Source organism: Lonchura striata, chromosome 15 (genome assembly GCF_050655825.1).
Source record: "Lonchura striata isolate lonStrDom1 chromosome 15, ASM5065582v1, whole genome shotgun sequence".
Taxonomy (NCBI): Eukaryota; Metazoa; Chordata; class Aves; order Passeriformes; family Estrildidae; genus Lonchura; species Lonchura striata.
Window position 1 is genome coordinate 12,280,355 of NC_140717.1, and position 19,970 is coordinate 12,300,324.

The 19,970-nt window shown below is 44.5% G+C and overlaps 1 protein-coding gene across 1 annotated transcript in view; it reads right to left on the reverse strand.

Annotated features, from left to right (window-relative positions):
- The window catches only part of GRK3 (G protein-coupled receptor kinase 3), a 61,108-nt gene that overhangs the window by 16,738 nt on the left and 24,400 nt on the right, over window positions 1–19,970 (reverse strand). The window contains exons 3-11 of the mRNA XM_021544712.4: window positions 15,845–15,918; window positions 13,327–13,428; window positions 12,432–12,506; window positions 11,427–11,488; window positions 10,374–10,425; window positions 9,665–9,756; window positions 6,623–6,722; window positions 609–687; window positions 67–197 (exon numbers count right to left, since the gene is read on the reverse strand). Of these exons, the coding sequence (XP_021400387.2) occupies window positions 67–197; window positions 609–687; window positions 6,623–6,722; window positions 9,665–9,756; window positions 10,374–10,425; window positions 11,427–11,488; window positions 12,432–12,506; window positions 13,327–13,428; window positions 15,845–15,918 (767 nt within the window). The remainder of the gene's footprint in view (window positions 1–66; window positions 198–608; window positions 688–6,622; window positions 6,723–9,664; window positions 9,757–10,373; window positions 10,426–11,426; window positions 11,489–12,431; window positions 12,507–13,326; window positions 13,429–15,844; window positions 15,919–19,970) is intronic.

Here is a 19,970-nt window from a genome sequence, read left to right on the forward strand (position 1 = left end):
TAGGAAAGGAAATCCATGGCAGTTATCTGAGGGCCTGTGTGGATGCAGGCACCCACCAACCATTACCTTCAGGTCTCTGTACACCACGAAGCGATTGTGCATGTGCTCTAACCCCAGGATGATTTCAGTAGCATAAAACCTCATCTCTTTTTCAGAAAACACTCCATGCTGGGAGAGGTGGTAGTGCAAATCTCCTCCTGAAATGAGAATTGAGATGCAATAATGAAGTGAACAGTAAAACCTTACCCTGCAGGCAGACAGGGTGACACTCTGGGGGAACAGCACAGCTTTTGTAGGTTCTTATTACCTGAAGAGCACACAGCCCCACCCTCTGCAAATCTGTGTGGTGACAAAATAGCTGAGAAAGTTCATACAGAGATCTGACCAGTCTGAAACTCCATTTTAAAATGCATTTATTTCATAATCATTTGCATCCAGTGACTAATCCAGCAGAGGATTTCCACATAAGCAAAGGCTGTACCACACATTGGCTTGTGGAGAGCAGAATAAATCAGCTCATAGAGCAGCCAGGCTTGAGGGACCAACCATCTCAGCAAACCTCCTGCCAAAATTTCTGTAACATCATCATCTGAACAAGCCTTGCTTACCATTCATGAGGTCCAGAATGAAGCAGAGCTTGTCAGGGGTGTGGAAGGCATAGGTCATACAGACTATAAAAGGACAGTCCTGCAAGGGAAGAGCAAAGAGGTTCACCTCAGGCAAAAAGCAAAGTGGGACTTAGGGAAGCTAAAAATACATCTGATATTTTTCCTGTGCTATTTGCCAGTATTCCCAAGTTCTCTCCTCACTCCTGAAATGCAGCTTCACTTGGTAACCCCATCCACCCCGTGAGGCCCTGCCCAGCTGACAGTGAAGGTGTTTGGCCCTCCAGCAGCAGTTCCAACAGAGGATTGAAGGAATGTGAGCACACCAGGCAGGAGTTGGGATTCTGGAGCTTTACAATGTTCAGGAAGCAGCTACAGCAACTTCCACATCCTGCAAACTCACAACACAAGGGGGGTGGGAGCAGCTTCAGGAGGTCAGAGCAGAGCAGCCAGGGCAGGGATGGGTTTCACCTCACTTCCTGATGCACCTGAACCTCAGTTCACCCCATGTTTAAGACAAGCAGCCATAAAAAAATTCACTGGAAACCCACATCTTTGTTCCCAAGGGCTGCTCGTGTGCTGGTACCTCCATGGCACACATTAAAAACCCCATGGCAGCAGCTGGCAGACCTTCCTCTGCACCAGGCCTGTGCTGGATATGAGGGCTAATTCATAATTATGGAATTGCTGAGGTTGGAAAACCTCTCTGAGACTGAGGGATTCAGCCAAGGCCACCACTAACCCATGGTCCATGTGCCACATCCACACCTCTGTTAAATCCTTCCTGGGATGTGACTCCACCACTGCCCTGGGCAGCTGTGCCAGGGCTGGAGAATCCTTTCCATGAAGAATGGACCACACTACTGCTGATACAAGCCAGGAGGCCCTTGGCTAATGACCAGAGGGTGGCTGTCACCTCATCAACATCTCCAAAGCCGTATGGGATGGAACCAGGGATGCTCTGGATTGGGAGGGATCTTAAAGCTCATCTTGTCCCAACCCCAAAGCCATATGGGATGGAACCAGGGATGCTTTGGGTTGGGAGGGACCTTAAAGCTCATTTTGTTCCAACCCCCTGCCGTGGGCAGGGACACCTTGCTGGGAGGCTGTGGAACAAAAGCAGGGCTGTTTGGGGGGTCTGCAGTGATCCCTTTGGGAATGGTTGTGCTGCCCCATCCCACACCTGATCCCAAAGGCAGAAGGAGCCCAGGACACCCTGCAGGGAGCAGAGCTTCACGTGACTCCAACAGCGTGCCTGGAGCTGCAGGATGGAGCAGGGAAAGCTCTGGGAATCTCTGACAGGAACTTGCTCCCTTCCCAATTTAGAAACAGCAAAACACGGCGGCCTTGGGCAGCCTGGGGCCACCTCCAGAGAGAGGAAAGGGAGGGACAGGGACACTTCAGAGCCCTTTCATCCTTCCATGAGGTTCAAACATAAAGGTTTCTGTATATTTCTAAATCTTTATAAATTTATAAATCTTCTAAATATTTATAAAGATTTTTATATCTTCGTATCTATTATTTATATATCTTTATATATATAATTTATATTTTGGGGATCCCCCACAGTGCCTGGGTACATCCTGCCCCTCTCCAACCCAACTGCACTTTTATGTTTTGCTCCACCCAAACAGGAGGGATGGGTGTGAAACACCTGCACAACATCCAGAAAAAAAAGCCAAATGGCCCTAAAAATAAGGAGCCTGATGTGGTGTCTAACACAAGATATCACCTCTGGTTATGAACTCTGTGCTGGGGACTATTGTAGCTGCCACTTAACTTCACAACAACAGCTTTAGCAGAATTATTAACTTAATTTCCTGTATCGACTGGGTAATTCAGAACTGTCCCCAAGCAGGGCTCCTAAAATTTCAGAGCAATCTAATTACCCAGAAGGATTTAGTGGTAGAATTTAAACACCACACATAGACAAATAAAAAGGTTTTTCTGCACCAGAACATAGCTTGCTTATATTTTTATGGATTTTAAAAATAGAAGTTATCTGGAAGTGTAAATGTGATGCGTAACTCATTTTTGTGCAAGCATTCTTAATTTTATCACTACCCTCTCCATGCTTAACAGAGAGAAAAACTGTACTGCAGTATTTTCCTGACACAAAAATCACAGCAAGAGTATTATACAGCATAAAAATTAAAAAAAAAAAAACCTCCCTACAGTTATTTTTTTAAACAACACACAAAGCAATAAAACCAATTTCCCAGGAGAGCAATTCTTCATTGCAATCAACTTTCTGCTCTGATGAAAATAAGCAACATTATGACATTAATGTGTGAATTAAGACCAGTTTGGAAAGAGTTCCTTACATGCAAACAATCCTGGATTGAGTCCAAAGAACTGCTGAAGTCAAATTTGTGGCAATAAATCATGTGGAAGGAAAAAAAAAAATAGAGCAACCATAAAAAAAAAAATGGAAATGTGATATTTTAAAGCTATTAGAACGCTAAGAAGTGCTCTAGGAGGAAATCTTTGGTTTTGATTCTTCCCTGAAAGCCAAGCACTTGACTTTGGGGTACAAAGTGACAGCAAACAGGGGACAAAGGTGTTCAGAGCACACAGCAGCTCTGTCCTGACATGTCACCCAAAGATGTGACAGTGCTTGAAACACATGAAAACCAGCCAAGTACCTGTTCTGCTCCGAAAAACCAGATTATTGCTCTCCTGGGGTGTCCTGGGCAGGGCCCTCCAGCTGAGGATATTCTGGGATTATATTTATCATCCCTTGGAGGAAATCTTGAATCCAGCCATCAGTAAAATCAGATCTGGGTAAGGCAGCTGAAGTGCTGAGGTTTTTTTAGAAAGAAAAAACTGGGAGCCACAACAGAGAGGAGCCAAATCCCTGCACAGCCCCTGGTCTTGCAACAGACAGATGGAATGATCCCCTCCTACCCTCAGGAAAAGATTCATGGAATAGCAGCTTTCTTCCACAAGCCCTTTGGGACTGCCTGGTTTCACAGGGTCCATCACTGCCTTGGTGATTTCCACGTTTCAGTTTTTGAACAGAAATCAGGCAAATATTGGCTACTACAGAAATGAAATCTATTCTTCTTTTTAACAGAAAGTAAAATCTTTTCCCTACTCGATGACCTTCCAAGGATTTCACAATGTCTTTCCTGACAGAGGCTCTGTGGGGGGGGGGGAAGATGGGGCCCGTGTCTTGCAGAAGAGGAAACCCAAAGCTCTGTGACAGTTTGTCCCCGTTACACCACGGTGACACAGCAAAGGCACCAAGGGAGACTGAGCCCTGCAGGTCCCAGTTTGGTGCCACCAGGCCCATGCAGGAGGCTCCAGATGCTCTGCAGAGGTGCCTCTTGTACTCCTGAGCCCACTGGAAACGTGGCCATGGAAAGCTGCTGTCACCACGCAGCCACCACCAACTCCAGCATGGGAGCTCCCTGCTCCAGGAGTGCTGGGGAATGCCAGAGCTTGAGGTGGATTAACAGAGCTGATTACACAACCAGCTGTATCATCTGCACAGCTCTTATGATGCATTTTGCAGAGACATCTGGATTCCCAGTTAAATGATTAACTGTACTGTGATGGATTTCCCAGTTCCATTCTGCTTTGGGCAGTGCAGAGCTGTCCCTGGGCACACCATGAGCCACTCCCAGCTTCTGTTGAGGGATTGAAGGAATTCTCTTATTCCATCACCTTCAAACCCATCTCATCCTGCATATTCCAAGTGCTCCAGCCTCTCCTGGCCCAGGTGTACTTGACCTGAATGAGCAGCACTTTGTACAAAACCTCTCTTCAAAGTCCTTCAGATTTCTGGGAATCTGAGAGAAATGTCACTCTAATCAGCTGATAATCATTAACAGAAGAAACAAATGGTTCCTCCTGCTGCTGCTCCTGCTTAAAGCCTCACTGTGATGGCCTGTGAGAAAATTGCCCCCACCACCAGCTTCTGAACTATTTACTCTTGGAATCTCTAGACATTAAAATTTACATTCAGTGGTGGAGCCACAGAATCACAAATTAAAGTTAATGGGACATTTATTACTCATTTGCCTCAATTTCATATCCAGTCCCTACTACAGACCTACTCCCCACTGGTTGTCAGGAATCCTGACACACAAGGACAAGCCACCACTTATCTCTGGTGAAAACAGGTAACTTGATTAAAAAGCCTGAAGGGATAAATCACAGATCCCAGAATGGTTTGGATTGGAAGAGACCTCCAAGTTCATCCAGCTGTACACACCTGCAAGGCAGGGACAGTTTCCACTATCCCAAGTTGCTCCAAGCCCTGTCCAACTTAGCCTTGGGCATTTCCAGGGACCCAGGGGCAGCCACAGCTGCTCTGAGCACTTGTGCCAGGGCCTCAGCAGCCTCATTCCTTCCCAATACCCCATCAAACCTGCTCTCTGGCAGTGGGAAGCCAATCCCCCTTGTCCCAAGCTCCTCTCCAGCTCTCCTGGAGCCCCTTGAGGCACTGGAAGCTCTCCTTTGCTTAGTGGTGGCCATGGCAGTGTGGGGATAACACCTGGATTTGAGGATCTTCAAGGTGTGTCCCACAGAGAAGCTCCCCTGATCTCTGGGGACACAGCCCTGGTGTCTGAGAACAAAGGCCACCGTTTGCCATGCAGGGAATCCTGCTCTTTGCACAGCTCTGCACAAAACCACACACACAAAACCCCTCCTCATCCTCGTGCCTCCCACACTGAGTGCTTAATTCATGTACCACAAGGTGAGGGGAGTGAACCTTCCTGCCAGCATCACCCGGAGCCATGGCAACCACGGTGTCACTGCAAGGGGGGCAGAGCCACCTCTGTGGGACTCTTCAAAATCCGAGGATTTTGGGCAAGCTTCAGAGATAGTAGGATGGTGATTTAGAGCTAAGTAGTAGCTAAAATATTTGTTAGCAGAAAAATTATATAAGTGGAAAGAAAGGACAAAGAGAACAATGGTTTGTGTATTAACACTTAGGTAGGATAACTCCTAAAGTTGTAGAAAAGTGTATCTGGTGAGATATTAAGAAGTTTTAAGTTTAAGAATGGAGTTCTGTGTATTGTATCTTAAGGTTTATAAGCAAGTATTGTATTTAAAATAAGTAAGCATTGTTTTAACTAAAGGTATGTATATTTATAGTGATTAGATGAAACTATTGTCAATATGCTTTTGCTTTGTGTAATTGGTCAAAAAGCTTTTAAAGTAAGTTGTAACATTAAATTCTTAGTCTGCTACTTGAGATGTGAGCTACTAGCATCTTCTCATTGTCATAACCATGTAATGAGACTGATGCTAAAAAATTAACAGCTCAAGACGTGTTCCACAGCAGTCCCATCCCATTCATAATTCATACATAACCCCCAGCCAGCAATAACCTCCAATCCTGCCTGGAATTTCTCTGAGCCCAACACACCCTTGGCCACCACCCAGTGGCCCCCAGGGCTGGGGAGCCAACAGCAGGCAGGTGCTGGCTTTTTGCACACACCAGTGATAGTTTTGACTTTAGATCTTAATTAATCTAATTTTAATCCAATTGATAAATAGAACAGATGGCTTGGTACACCTTGACCCAGCTACAGCACATAGAAAACAAAAAGGGAAAAATTTTATATCAGAGTAACAGGAAAGAGAAGTTTCTGGAGTTTTGACTGCAGTAGCACTTTAGATCCCACCAAAGTACTATCTAACTATGCAAAAAAAACCCCAAAAACCTGAATCTTTTTTACAAGACCAAATCATGTTTTGGAAAAGTTTCAAACAGAAATACTTAAAAAAGGATATTTAAAACATCAGGAGGGTGGGAGGATGAATTACCTCAGAAATGGGCACCCCCTCAAGCCTCTGCAGCAGAGATGTTCATTCTGCAGGACCCAAACTGATCAAGCAAGTTTGGTTTTCCCTTCTCATTTCAGACACATTGCAAGAATCAGGGGGAGGCTCCATGGGGGTTAATTTTTGCATGTCACACAACGGAATTGATGGAATATGCATTATATGTAACAGCTTTTATATTATATGGAAGAAAGAAAGAATAACAAAGTGATACTTACTCCTGTACTGACAAGAGACAGCATAATTCTTTCATTTAAGGCTAATGTTTCTCCTTGCTTCATCTTAATTCTCTTCTTATCTAAACATTTCATTGCATACCTGCAAAATTAAAAATAACCATTCAGAAAAAGCACCAAAAATCTCCTCTGTCAGGACTATTCACTGGCAGTCAGGCCATGCACATTTACAGGATCCTTTAAGCAAGCTCTTGAAAGACTTAAACCCAGGACTAAAAATATAATTTCAGGCTAAACCTCCAAAATCTCCCAGAATTAACACATTTCCAGCAGAAGCCTCCTGACAGAGAAATGTGCTTTAACAAATAATTCCATGTCCAAACCATCACAGTGAAATAGGAATTACACAACATAGATTCATTTTCTCATACCTACAAGCAAGGCTCTGCCTTAGGAATTAAATAACAGAAACTCTGTTATGGTACCATTTAATTCCAACAATTTCAACCCTACCAGGAAAGCAATATCTTGAACACACGCTGAGTTTTATATTTTTTTTTTCCCCTCTAATTTTCTTTCTACTCAGAAAAAGTCAGATACACACAAGAAAGCTTTTTTAGTCTTCTACCATCTGTGCTACACAAATTAATAAAATTTTGCTCACAAAGGATGTTACCCTAACAACCACCAACCACAGGAGGATACGATCCAGGCTGGGTATTTTTCCAAGATGTTGGGTGAGTTCATTAATAGACATCGGTGAGAAGGACACGTGTGTTCCTCCACACCAGACTCCCAGACATGGGTGCTCATGGATTTTTAGGAACTCCCCACATTACAGCAGTGCTTCAATGCTCATCTCCATCCAGCCCCAGATTGTCACCTTGGCTCCAGCTCCCAAAAACAGCCACGTCATTCTGACATCAATGTGTTGGGAGCGGGGGAGTGAGGTTTGCATTTTAAGTTTCCAGACTGGGAATATATTCACGTGTTACTGCTGAGGAGTCTGTGAAGGGTGAGTAAAAATAACCCCTGACCCTGCCCTGATCAGAGAGAGGCACTGGGGATGTTCAAGGCTGATGGAAACCACAGAATGGTTTGGGGTGGGAAGAGACCTTAAATTCATGGGCATAAATTCCACTATCCCAGGCTGCTCCAAGCCCCATCCAACCTGGCCTGGGACACTTCCAGGGTTGCTTGGACAGCTGCCCTGGGAACCTGTCCCAAATCAAGCCTGTCACTGTGCTGCTGTCCCTCTCCCTGCAGTGCTGCATCCTGTCTGTGGCCCCTCTCTAGAGCTCCTTGCAGGTGTGGGGGTGCTCAGTGGCCACTGCTGGTGGTCCCTGGCAGGGAGGGGAGCCCTCCCAAACTCCCTGCTGTGGCAAGCACATTTCTCTCACTCTCAGGATTTTTCACAGAGAGAAATGAAAGAGAAAACAATTTCTATTTCTGCTCCTTGTTTTCCCATGTGGAATGTGTTTGGAGAATTGTTTACCTGAGGTGAGTGCTTGGTTGGATTCGAATGAGGATTGTTTAAGCTGATGGCCAATCCAACCCACCTGGGGCTGGACTATAGGGAGAGGGTCACGAGTTGTGATAGAGAAAGTAGTATGTAGTTTTAGTATCTTCCTTTTTATATAGTATATGAATGTATTTTAGCATAGTTATAATAAAGAAATCATTCAGCCTTTTAATTGAGTCAGACATCATAATTTTTTCCCATTGGGTTGGTCTGCATTTACAACACCCTGCAGCCTCAGCATCTAGAGGGGATGGGAGCTGGGTTAGGGATGAGCACACAGCTTTGGATCAAGAAAGAACTAAACCAAACCTCTACCCAGAAGCTGAACCTTAAGTTTTGCTTCAAATTTGAAAAAGAAGGTTGGTTTTGCCACGTTTTGCTTCCCTTTGTCCTATTTGTATCTACTAAAACCTGTCCTTTGCTTCACTTTTCCTGTCCTTCTCACTTCCCAAGGGTTTATCCACCTCCTGCCAGAGCCCTACTCAGACACGGAGATGGCTGGGACTCTGAGAACTGCCTGCTGTTTATTTTTGTATGTGGACAAATGAATGAACTGTACATGGACAAAAAGTACCAAAGCAAGAATAAAGCCAGCATTGTTAGTAAGCGTATTAATACAAATACTTGAAGTCACTGCAAAAATACTGAATATAATAATATCAACATTAAGATGTCTTCCACTTGTTAAGAGTCAGAAGTTTATTATCATCAAGGATGTCAGGCACACATAAATGCCACAGGAGCCAGACACAGGGCACTTCACACATGAAAGGGAAATGTTTAAGGATGGGCTGTGGACTAAAATTGTTAGGAGAAAAGCAAGATGAAAGGCTGGGGTGCAAATAAAAAAACTGATTGATATTGAGAACAACTGGTTATCCATGCCCAGATGTTCACAACAGAACACAATGGGACAATGATGCCTAGAAATAGAAATCTGATGATTGGGGAGGTGTTTGAATGATAAGATCACAAGAAGAATAAAAACTACCCAGAACTGACCCTGGAGCTCCCACAGAGAGCTCTGGGAAGCACAGTCCAGCAGTGCAAAAGGCAGCAGGGATCACTGCTTTCACCACACATGGGGCAGGCACTGATGCAAATCCCCAAACTGGGAGCAGCACACTGGGAGCGGGTTCTGGCACAGCCCTGACTGCCCAGATTTGGGAGCAGGTTCCTGCAGCTCCACCTGGAGCAGGTGACACCTGAGCAGCCACCATGGGTTCCACAGGAACATCCCTCTGCCCTGGCAGCCTCTGATGCAGGGAATTGCTGGAGCATGCACCTGATTTGAACACTTGTGCATTTTCCACTGGTTTTGACAGGACATTTCCATGTGCCCAGGAGCTGTGTGAGACTGAGCCCCTGCTTGGCATGGAACAGGATCCAAGAGCAAACTGAGCCTGCAGTGAGCCAGGAATCAGAATTCTGGGGATAAAACTTCATCACAAAGAACTTTACAGCAACGTGATGCTGCTTTCCAGTGATTTCCTAAGAAATGATTGGAAGGATTTCCTCCCTAGTCCAGAGTTTATGATCACCACAGAGTGTGTGATACTCACATTTTTCCAGTATCTGCTTTTCTGCAGCCGTACACTTCACCAAATCCCCCTCTTCCTATTATTCTATGTACACTAAAATCATTCATGGTCAGCTGCAAATGGAAACACAAGCAACAAAACAAAACCTTCATTTTTCCAGCATTAAAAAACTTACAGTGAAAACATCTAAATGATCCATGAATGCGTTAAGATCCTCAGCTGTAATTCAACAGCATTTACTGTGTTGGAAAAGGAGCCCCTCATTGTTGGTATTTTCAAGTACTTGGAAGCACTACAGTGTGAAGTAGCACCAAGGGGAATGAAGCTGTTGTTCCCAAAATCTGCCAGTCTCACTCAGGGCTATTTTTGCAGCCCAAGTTGTCACACAGAAGTGCAGAAGGACAAAAGCTGAGGCCAAGGGAAGGGGCTCAGAGGGTGCTGGGATTATGGACTGGAGCGGCAAAGGGAGGTGGACAGGGATTGGGGCTGATAAAAGAGCAGCAATTCTGGCACTTCAGCTGTTTCAGCCATTAAAAAAATCAAAATTCTATTAGCTGAGGAAGGCAGCGGGGACGTCCAGACAGGAATCATCAGGGCTGTGCCTAAGAATAGCAGAGCAGTGACATCCACCACCCTCCTTAATGAGGCCTTTGCAGAGCAGGATTCAAAACTGAACATTCTCTTTCCTGTATCAGCCTCTGACAAGATAAATATACTTGTAAGTACTTACATGAATATTTAGCTCTACATTTTTCCATTGACAAAATCTAGTAAACTTGTCACTGCAAAAGGAAAAAAAAAAAAGTTTAAAAGTTGTCTGAGACTATTGTGTAGAGTATTACAGGAAATGTCAAGACTCTGATATTTAAAATCTAGTCTGAGCTAGGGCGTGGGGTGGTATTTAATAAATGACAGCCTTCCTTTCACCAACTGTAATCTTACCCCCACCAAGAAAAACAATTCCTAGGCAGAGCACACTCCATGTTCTACATCCTTGGGAGAGAAAGACAGCAGATAACCTTATCCCTGGAAGTGCTCAGTGTGTCCCCACAGCTCTCTTGCATGGTTTTCAAGCATTCAAAGATGGTTTTCAATTTTTAAACAACCATGTTTGGAACTAACAAACATTTAAATTACATCAAGAGAAAGATAATTATAAAAAACACAGCTCGATTTATGTTTATGAACCTCCCTATACTCCAAGGAATATTTTCAACTCATTTTATCTTAAAATAGGGAAGACATCAGCAACACCACATGCTTTGGGGAAAAAATAATAAAATAGTTGCTTATTCCTACATGAATAATTAAGAATTTATTTTCAAAGTAAGAAACAACAGCTTTATGGAGGAATTTTATAATTATCACAGAATGGCACCAAACCAGTTTAGAAAATGGATTTGGTGTTGCTGGGTGGCAGCTGAGCTTTGCAGAGCCAGCCACAGGAGCAGGAAAGGGCTGCTCTGCTGAGCCAGACTCATACCTTCAATTCTTTATTACACCTTTATTATATTTGGAATATCCCCAAAATCCCAGTTCTGCCTTTTCTCAGCCCAACCTCCAACCTCTCTGTGCCCTGACTGAGAAACCCCTGAGCTTTCCAGCTGTTCCACTCACACATCCTGACACTGCTCAGGATATCCCACAAGCTGGCTATTTACAAAGCTTGCTGATAAATCCCATTTGATTAATCATATTTTCAGCCTTATTTCCAGCAGTACTGAAAAAGCCTGGCTTCCCACTACATTAGGCAGATAATTCAGGTAATATTCCATGTTCATACCTTTCCATAAATTTTTGAAATATTTTTCCTCGGAGACTATCACAAATTTCTTCTATATATGGCTAAAAAGGGTGAGGAAACACAATTAGTATTTAAGCAGATAATAAATAGCTTTTTTCAATCCCATTCAATACACAGAACTCCCTTTGGCCTCACACAGCTCCTGGATTGTCCTAAAGAAGCCTCAACAAAGCATTTTAGCTTTATTTGGCTTTTGGAATCTGAGCAGGTGACCTGAAGTCAAACACAAAATATTCTTATAAGCTAGAAAACTTTAAGGGGTGTGGGGGAAAAACGTTCTTCTTTCAAATGTCTTTAACCAATAAATTGTCACCCCTGTGGAATCCAAACTTCCCAGAGCTGCTCCCTCATCTCTGTGGTGCTCCTCTCCTCCCTGTCCTTGCTGAGACATCAGCACCTTGAAATCACAGGTGACTTTTTCCAGGGAAATCCCTCCCCTGGGTGTGTCATGGCCCAACCTCCCCCCACTTAGTGCTGAGCCATCCCCCAGAACTGCAATCACCAATTTCCAGCCCATGGCAACAGCCAGAACAGCTCAGGAGCACAACACACTTCAGGCAAGGGCAACCTCCACATTTTTTCAGCATATAAAAATACATCAGATTTAGATAAAAGACACTTAAGCTTACAAACACCCCCGTGATGGATAAGACTATTTCTCCATTGTTGCAGCTCAGTTCACCCTGACAGGATGAGCATCTTCTTGATGGAAAGTGATTTACTCTAAGTCATTTAATGGCTTAAAATTACACATCTATAAAAACTCTTCTGTTCACACACCAAGGTATAGTTTGCTTTTCTAAATGTGCTTGAAAATATTACAGATAAGAAGAATAAATTGTAATTTTGACTTGGAAAAGCACTTAAATCCCACTTACAGCACAGAATATGTACTTGTCCCATTTATTCTGTCTCTTTAAACAGTATCTAAAATAAAGTCACTTTCTGTCAAAGAAGCTGAATGTTCAGACTGTGAAAGCTCACCTGGAAAAGGCTGGCTGGCACTTGTTTCTTGGCTAAATGTGTTTGTACATGATCTACAGCTTGTTTTGAGAAAGGCTTTTGGAAAAGAAAAAGGAAGATTTCAAACAGTTGGAACTGTCAGGAGTTTCATTTCGGGTCAGAGCACTGTTGTTCTTTTCCCCACATGGAAACACCGACCCCAAGGGGAATCAATAGGGCCTCCCACAGGTACATTACAGTGACTATTGTGTGAAACCTGCAGAATGAGCCAGTGACAGGATTATTCTGAAGCAGAAAGGCAGGAGAGGGGAAGATGAGGAGGAGGAGGAAGGTAAAAATCAAAGGAAGTGATGATCCTCCTTTAACAAATCCACGAAAAATCCCATTTACAGGCACAGCTCCAGAGCCAGAAGCAGACAGGAACTTTTTACTAATAAAATAATGCATTTTGGGGGAAGGGGGGGAAAAAAAAAAAAAGAAAAGCTTAAGCCCTCCACCCAAAGCAAGATAGAACACCCTGCAAATCCTTCTTTCAAATAAGAGCAAATGAAAGTGTTAAGAACAGATCAGTGGGCCCAAACTTCAGCTAGAGGAAATGTGTATTTTCAGTGACTTTAGCCACATCTCTATACACACACCCTGCATTTATTTCATCCTTTTGTACACAGGTATTTAGTCTAAAAAAACAAAAAACAGAAAAATCTCCTGATACTTCTTTTGTGTGCCACTAAGTTTAATGCAAATTGCAGCACGCCACCAACATTTACACCCCAAAAAATCAATAAAAATAAAAAAACCAACATTCTGAATTTGGCCAAACCCTGATCTTGGATTTCAAAGGGAAATCTAGAGCATCCTGGGGATGGAAGAGCAGATTTTCCTGCTGCCAGGGAGGGAAAAAAGGCAGGATACCCACGTGGGAACAGGAGAGCAGCTCCTTCATGATGTAGGTGTCGTAGATCTGCCGGCTCCGCGACAGCCGCTCCTCCTCCGAGTCCAGCTTCTCGTACTCCTTGATCTGCAGCACAAGCACACACCCCACATTTCCTAGTCATTCCTCACTCATGGGGTCAAAAAAAAAGGATTTTGGCTGAAGTTTTATTTTATTGTTTTCTTTCTTGAGGAAAAATCACCTGCAACAGCACAGCGATAGCTGGGATTTCTTTTAATATTGGAATTTTCCAGCCCTGGCACAGCTGCCCAGGGCACCGGTGGAGTCTCCATCCCTGCAGGGGTTTAACAGCATGTGGCACTTGGGGACGTGCTCAGTGGTGGCCGTGGCAGTGCTGAGTGAACAGTGGGACTCGATGGGCTGAGAGGGCTCTTCCAACCCAAAAATTCCCTGATCACAGCACATCTGGTACAGATGTCCAAGAAAGCATATACAGCACATTTCAAAATGTTCACATAGTTTAGCTACACTGTGGATTTGAACCCTAAAAGTGGCTAAAAGACAGTTTTACAACATACATCATGTTTCCTCAGGTGTGCTGTAGGAGATCAGTGTGCTCCAGGTGAAACAACAGCAATTCCAGATAGTTCATTTACAGAACAAAACCTGACAAGCAGCTCCAGAACAAAAAGTTCACTGAGTCCAAGGGTCCTCTGGAGCATATTCAGGGAAAGAGTTCTTCCAGAAGTGACAAAATGTAAAAAAATATGCAAGGAGAAAGGCTCAGCTCTGATTTCCTGGACCTTCCCAGCACCAGCCAGTGAAGCCCTGGGATCCAGATCAGCAGTGAGCTGATCTGCTCTGTGCCACAGAATCCCAGGATTGCTTAGGTTGGGAAAAAACCTCCAAGATCATCAAGTCCAATTATCAAGAGACAAACTAGAACCAGCCTACCTCTGGAGGTGGAACATTAATTAAACTCAGTATCTTTCTAGCTGTACTCCTCTTGTTTGCTGACATGATAAGGCACCAGTCCCACCCCAATGTGCCATCTGTGCTGCTTCCCCCTTGATACCAATTTATAATTAAAATGACTCAAAACGTCTTTGCCCAAGAAACACTTTTAATTAATGCAATGACACAAAATAATTAGCAGTACAGGAGGAAGCCTGATGGATATCTGACTGTCTTATTTGAGCACAACCTCCTATCCCTCAATGTTTGGTTGTTGAAGGACACAACTCCCCAGTCAGTGTTGAGGGGTTTCAGCAGAGCCCCCTCAGAGATCAAAAGGATCTCCTGAAAGACTGGAATCAGAATGCATTTGTTTTCAAGTATTTAGAAGCTTTTTCACCCCCCATTTTCCCCCATTTTTCTTTTTAATTTCTTTTTTTTTTCTTCTGAAACCGATCGGGATGAATCACTCATCCTGCTAAATGCCTGATCGTGACTCCAGCTGCAGTGATATGAAATCCCTGGAGTACAGAGCTCTTCTACATCAAGCAATTTTTAATGTAGCAATGTACTCAGATTATTCTATGTGTAATAAATGCAGCAAGTAAATCAAATATATAAAAAAAGGAAAAGCTCCTGGATCCGGTATGTCACAGAGGAAAACACAATGAACCTCTCTTTAAATATCTTTAATGGGATTTTTCCAGAAGTACATGACAAAGCACTGAAATTCTTTTGAGGCAACATTTTGCTAATAACCTAAAAATACAATTTTGAATTGTTTCAGAGATAAAGAGGCAGCCAAGAATATCTTGCTAAATAATCTGGTACAAGAGGCCTTTTCGGATTACTTATGACAGTGATATCTGAAGTGTATAAAGAGATGGGAATGATAGAAAAAGATTCTTTATTGACAGCAGGTATCTGATCTGAGTGGGGGAATGGAGTCTTGCTGAGGACTGATCTCCAAATTGATACCAGCTGTTCGTGCTGATAGCAAGAAAACCAGTTAAATTTTCAGCTCATGAGTGAAGCAGCCATGGCTATCCCAGCTCTAATTAACCCTGAGCATCAGGCATGGGCATGTCTGCCCTGAAATCAGCACCTGGGACAGGATTCACTGGGGGTTTATTCTGTGTCACAAATGAATGAATGGAGCCATGGAGCTCAGACCCTGCAGCAGCTGGGGAAGGCCAGGGCATTCCTTGGAATTAGTGCTCCTTTGGGATGTGCCCTGCACAGTGCCTGGCAGCTCCTCCACTGGGTTTGTCCTGACAAGGGACACAACTCATCCATCTGAAGCCACCTCTCGTGTCCCCTCTGCCACAGGGGCTCCTGAACCATCTGAGCAGCTCCCACCCCACATCCCTCCACAATCCCCCCCTACTGCCTTTCCTACAGCTGAAGAACTGCTGGGAAAGACCTGAAGGGTTTCAGTGTCACCCCAACACCAAGTTCCAGATCCTTTTCTACCAGTCCACACTGCTTCACATCTCCCTGTGCTTCCCCCTCAGCATTCCCTGATGGAGCAGGAGCAGGACAGCCTCCCCCAGCCTCACAGCCCCAAACCTCCACCACCAGCACTTACCTCCTCATAGAACTTCAGCTGAGGGACAGCTTCATCGATCTCATTCATGCAATAGTCTTTAAAGAGCAAAAATCCTGGAAAGAAAAACAGAAACATCAGAAAAACTTGTCTCATTATGCTGATGACTTGTAAAAAGGCTCATGAAACCACCCGAGTTCCACCATGGGCTGTATAAACCTGTGTCAGCATCTCCATTTGCCAAGGTTTAGGATTCTGATTCCAGCTCTTCATTACCAGCACAAAAGGATCCCAAGCATGCCTCACCTCCCACAGGTGTATTAAGCCCATTACTGCTTCCACACGCTGAGAATTTTATGAGGCATTTCCATAATGCACCAAAATATCCTGTTCCTCTTCACAAACCACATTTTCTTCTTTTTTTTCCCCCAGTAAAAACTAGACACTACTCACGTTTTGGGGTGGGTTTTTTTTTTTGGGGTTTTTTTTTGCAAGAGATTTACCTACATTTCACTGATGAAGCACAACCTCTTATGCACTGTCATTTCAGAATTACGGGTTCATGTTACCTCTAATGGGTTTTATTGCTCGATAAATTACATCAGGGTCTTTACAGTTTCTTTGCAAGTAATTTAGAGCATGACCCTGGCAGGCTGCAGATGAGAATCTTCCATTAGGAGCATTTTAATGCACTGTCACAAACCTCATCCCATGGAAGCTCTGTCTTTCCCTGCTTCTGAGCTGGCACCTGCTACACCCTGGAATTTCACACAGCAATCTGTGTCACAAATGTCCCCATGGGTTCCAAACCCACCCAAAGTCCCCCAGCCAGACCGTGCACCTCCACCTCTCCTTGCCAGCCTGGCTTTTGGACAAAAAGTGAAATTTTGGGAGCTGATTCAAATTCCTTATTCCCCACATGACGGAACCAGCAGTGGCACGGAGCAGAATCCTGCTGAATGGACTGAACTTTTCTAGGACAATGAACCAAAGATTGGGTAATTAAGAGACTGAAGAGTGGCACAAACAGCTCTGAATGCAGTGAAAGAAAAATCCCTGGCCTGGTCCCAGTTCCTGGCTGGTGCCCAAAAAAACCCACAAACAACAAAAAAACACAACAATAAACCACAAAGACAACTGTGGGAGGAGTGTGAAAATATACCAACACACATTTCCAGCAAGGCCACGCCAAACATTCCAGCCCTGCTTAGTATTTTCCAAACTTTTTAAATTTAATTATGGCAGAGAAAGAAGAGGTTCCCAAGCCCATGGCACAGGGAACAATCAGAGGCTTATGCAGCCACAGGACATGGGCTGCTCCTCGCCGAGGCCCCTTGGCACTGCACTGCAAAAACTCAGATATCCCCAAAATGTACAGACTGAGAGCTGAGGCTGCTCAGCCTGGGGAAGAAAAGGTTGGGTAGGGACCTCACAGCACCTTCCAGGATCTGAAGGGGCTATAAAGAAGCTGAAGAGGGATTTTTCATCAGAAACTGGAGTGGCAGGACAAGGGGGAATGGCTTCAGACTGATGAGATACATGGAAGAAATCATTCCCTATGAGGGTGCTGAGGCCCTGGCACAGGTTGTCCAGAGAAGTTGTGGTTGTCCCATCCCTGGAAGTGTCCAAGGCCACATTGGACCAGGCTTGGAGCAACCTGGGATACTAGAAAGTGTTCCTGCCCATGGGACTGGATGATCTTTAAGGTCCCCTCCAACCCAAACCACTCTGTGATTCTATGATTCAGACAAATTCAATCACAGCCTACATTCCCCAGACTGGAATTGTTTCTGTTTCGACCTCCCATTCTATCAACAGACCCTGCACTTCCCCTGCAGCACAAAGGAAATCTCCTCCTTTACTGCTGCTCTTGGATTGAGTGAAAAATGATCAGCCAGAAACTGCAGCTCTCACATAATGGCACAACGAAGTGACAGATGCAGCATTGAGTAAGTGACAGGAGTTTGAAGAAGTTCAGGGGGAGCTGACGAGGAGCACAATAAGCACAGTTAACAGCACACAGAAAAATAAGCCCAGGAACAGAAAGCAGGAATTAATAAAATGATAGCGTTAAGTAACAGCTAAAAAGAACCAGCAATTATTTATGAAATAAAGATGCTGACAGCTTTAGCTTTAAAGATTCCTTCTGCTATAACTATATAATTTCTGCAACAACCAGATCACTGGTTGTTAAGGGAAAGGAAAAATATTTTTTAAGAGCTTCTTCTGGCAACACCAAAGTGATGGATGATATCAACAATACACACAGAGTGTGAGACAGCACCCAGCTCCTCTGGGCTCCCAGCCCCTGGACAACCATTTCCCCCACAAAGACAAATTTGCCAAGTGCCATGATTGCACTGACTAATTACCAAGGCAAAATGTCTTTCAAGGAGGAATGAAGGCCACCTTTGAGGTTTGCAGTGTTCACCAGAGGTTCACAAGCAGGAAGGGATGGGCTGGTGGGGAGAGCAGATTCAGGTCAGGCACCTCACCCCTAACCAGGGACTCACAGAGCTCATCCAAAACTGGCCAAGTCACAAGCTTGGAGGGTACAAGGAGGGGAACTAAGTTAACCCATCTCTTTAAAACTGAAAACAAATGTTTACTTCAGTATTTATTTCAAATAATTATGTTTTTCCAGCATGAGCACAGGAATTTCGTATGAAATCCTGACTCTAATCAATGGCATCCCTCCACCCCTGGTTTTTGTCTCCAGAATTCAGCCCTTCCCACAGTCAAAGAACAAAAATGCTGCTAGTGACCAGCCACACACTCCAGACCTCTCATCGTGTTTGTGGCTTCCACTGGACCCTGTCCAGGAGCTCCTTGTCTTTCTTGAACAGTGGAGACCAGAACTGAACACCACAGCCCAGATGTGGCCTCACTAGGGCCACTCAGCAGGATTAAAGCTATCTTCTCATTTTCCACTTCCGTGGCATTTTCCTGCCTGTGGCTCTGCCAACATCCCCCCAGGGCAGCAGCCACAGGGGCCAGCACTGGCCTCTGCCTCCTCCAGCAGTCTAAAGGTCACCTGCAGCCACACCACCACCTCTTCATCCCTGTCAATTAGCTGAGAGCACAGAATAATAAATAAAATAGAACAACAACGAGGAACTCCATCATAAAACACTCGGAGAAAATGACTTATCTGATTCTAACTGGAATTTTATGAGCATCTGATTCAAGTAACCTTTTAACAGGAGTAAATAAAAATCTTACTAAAGCAAACAGGAGTGACTAGGTGAGAGAGCAGAGCTAAAAATAGCCATGTTTAGCCCCGATACAAGCGTTCACAATGTCACTGATTGAAAGGAAGCTGCATCTATTTACAGCAGGCCTGAACGTGGTCCAAAAACGCTGATGTAGCCTCTTTCTAGTAGGCAAAATAGCAAATTAGAGAACAAAAATATCAAGCTGTTTCCAAATCCTCCCGAAACGTGCTGTGTATAAATACAGAATCCTGACAAACAAAGCAGCAGTGACATCTGCACCAGACACGGGCTCCCTTCCCAGCGCTCCGGCCAGCGGCTCCCGGGCAAAAGGAAAAGCTTTGGGAATGTGGGATGCTGCTCAAGTCTGCAGCACAGGCTCTGTCCCTGCTCAGGGCACTTAAAGCTCTCCAATCTCAGTCATTCCAACATGTCTCTCATGATCTTTCTTACTTGGTGAACTTGGATAACAACAAGAAGCCGTGGTTGGAGGGACAGCTCACATCCTGCTGTCTGCACCTCCCTGGCAGGACACTGAACCAAGGTGGTCCAAGGAAAGGTCAGGCTGGACATCAGAAGTAATTTCTTCCCAGAAAGGGTGGGCAGGCATTGGAAGGGGCTGCCCAGGTGTCAGAATCTGTGTATTGATGATCCCTAGATTGTAGAAAGTCTCTGCCAAAGAAGGAGCCATAATTGGTCTGTGCTGGTTTCCAGGTTGTTTATTCTGTTTATCTCTCACATGTTCTGCTGCCCTGCCCAGCTCTGTCCTGCAGGGCAGCGTGTGGGGCTCTGCCCTCAGTGGGATGTTACAAACATTAAATACCAGAAACTCCCTGGGCTGGATTTACAATAACGTGCCAATATCTGTCACCTACGTTGGACAGTGTGTCCCCAGCCTGAACCAACAGAAAAATGCCAACACCACAGTGAGACATGGAGGGCATGAAGAAGGAGAA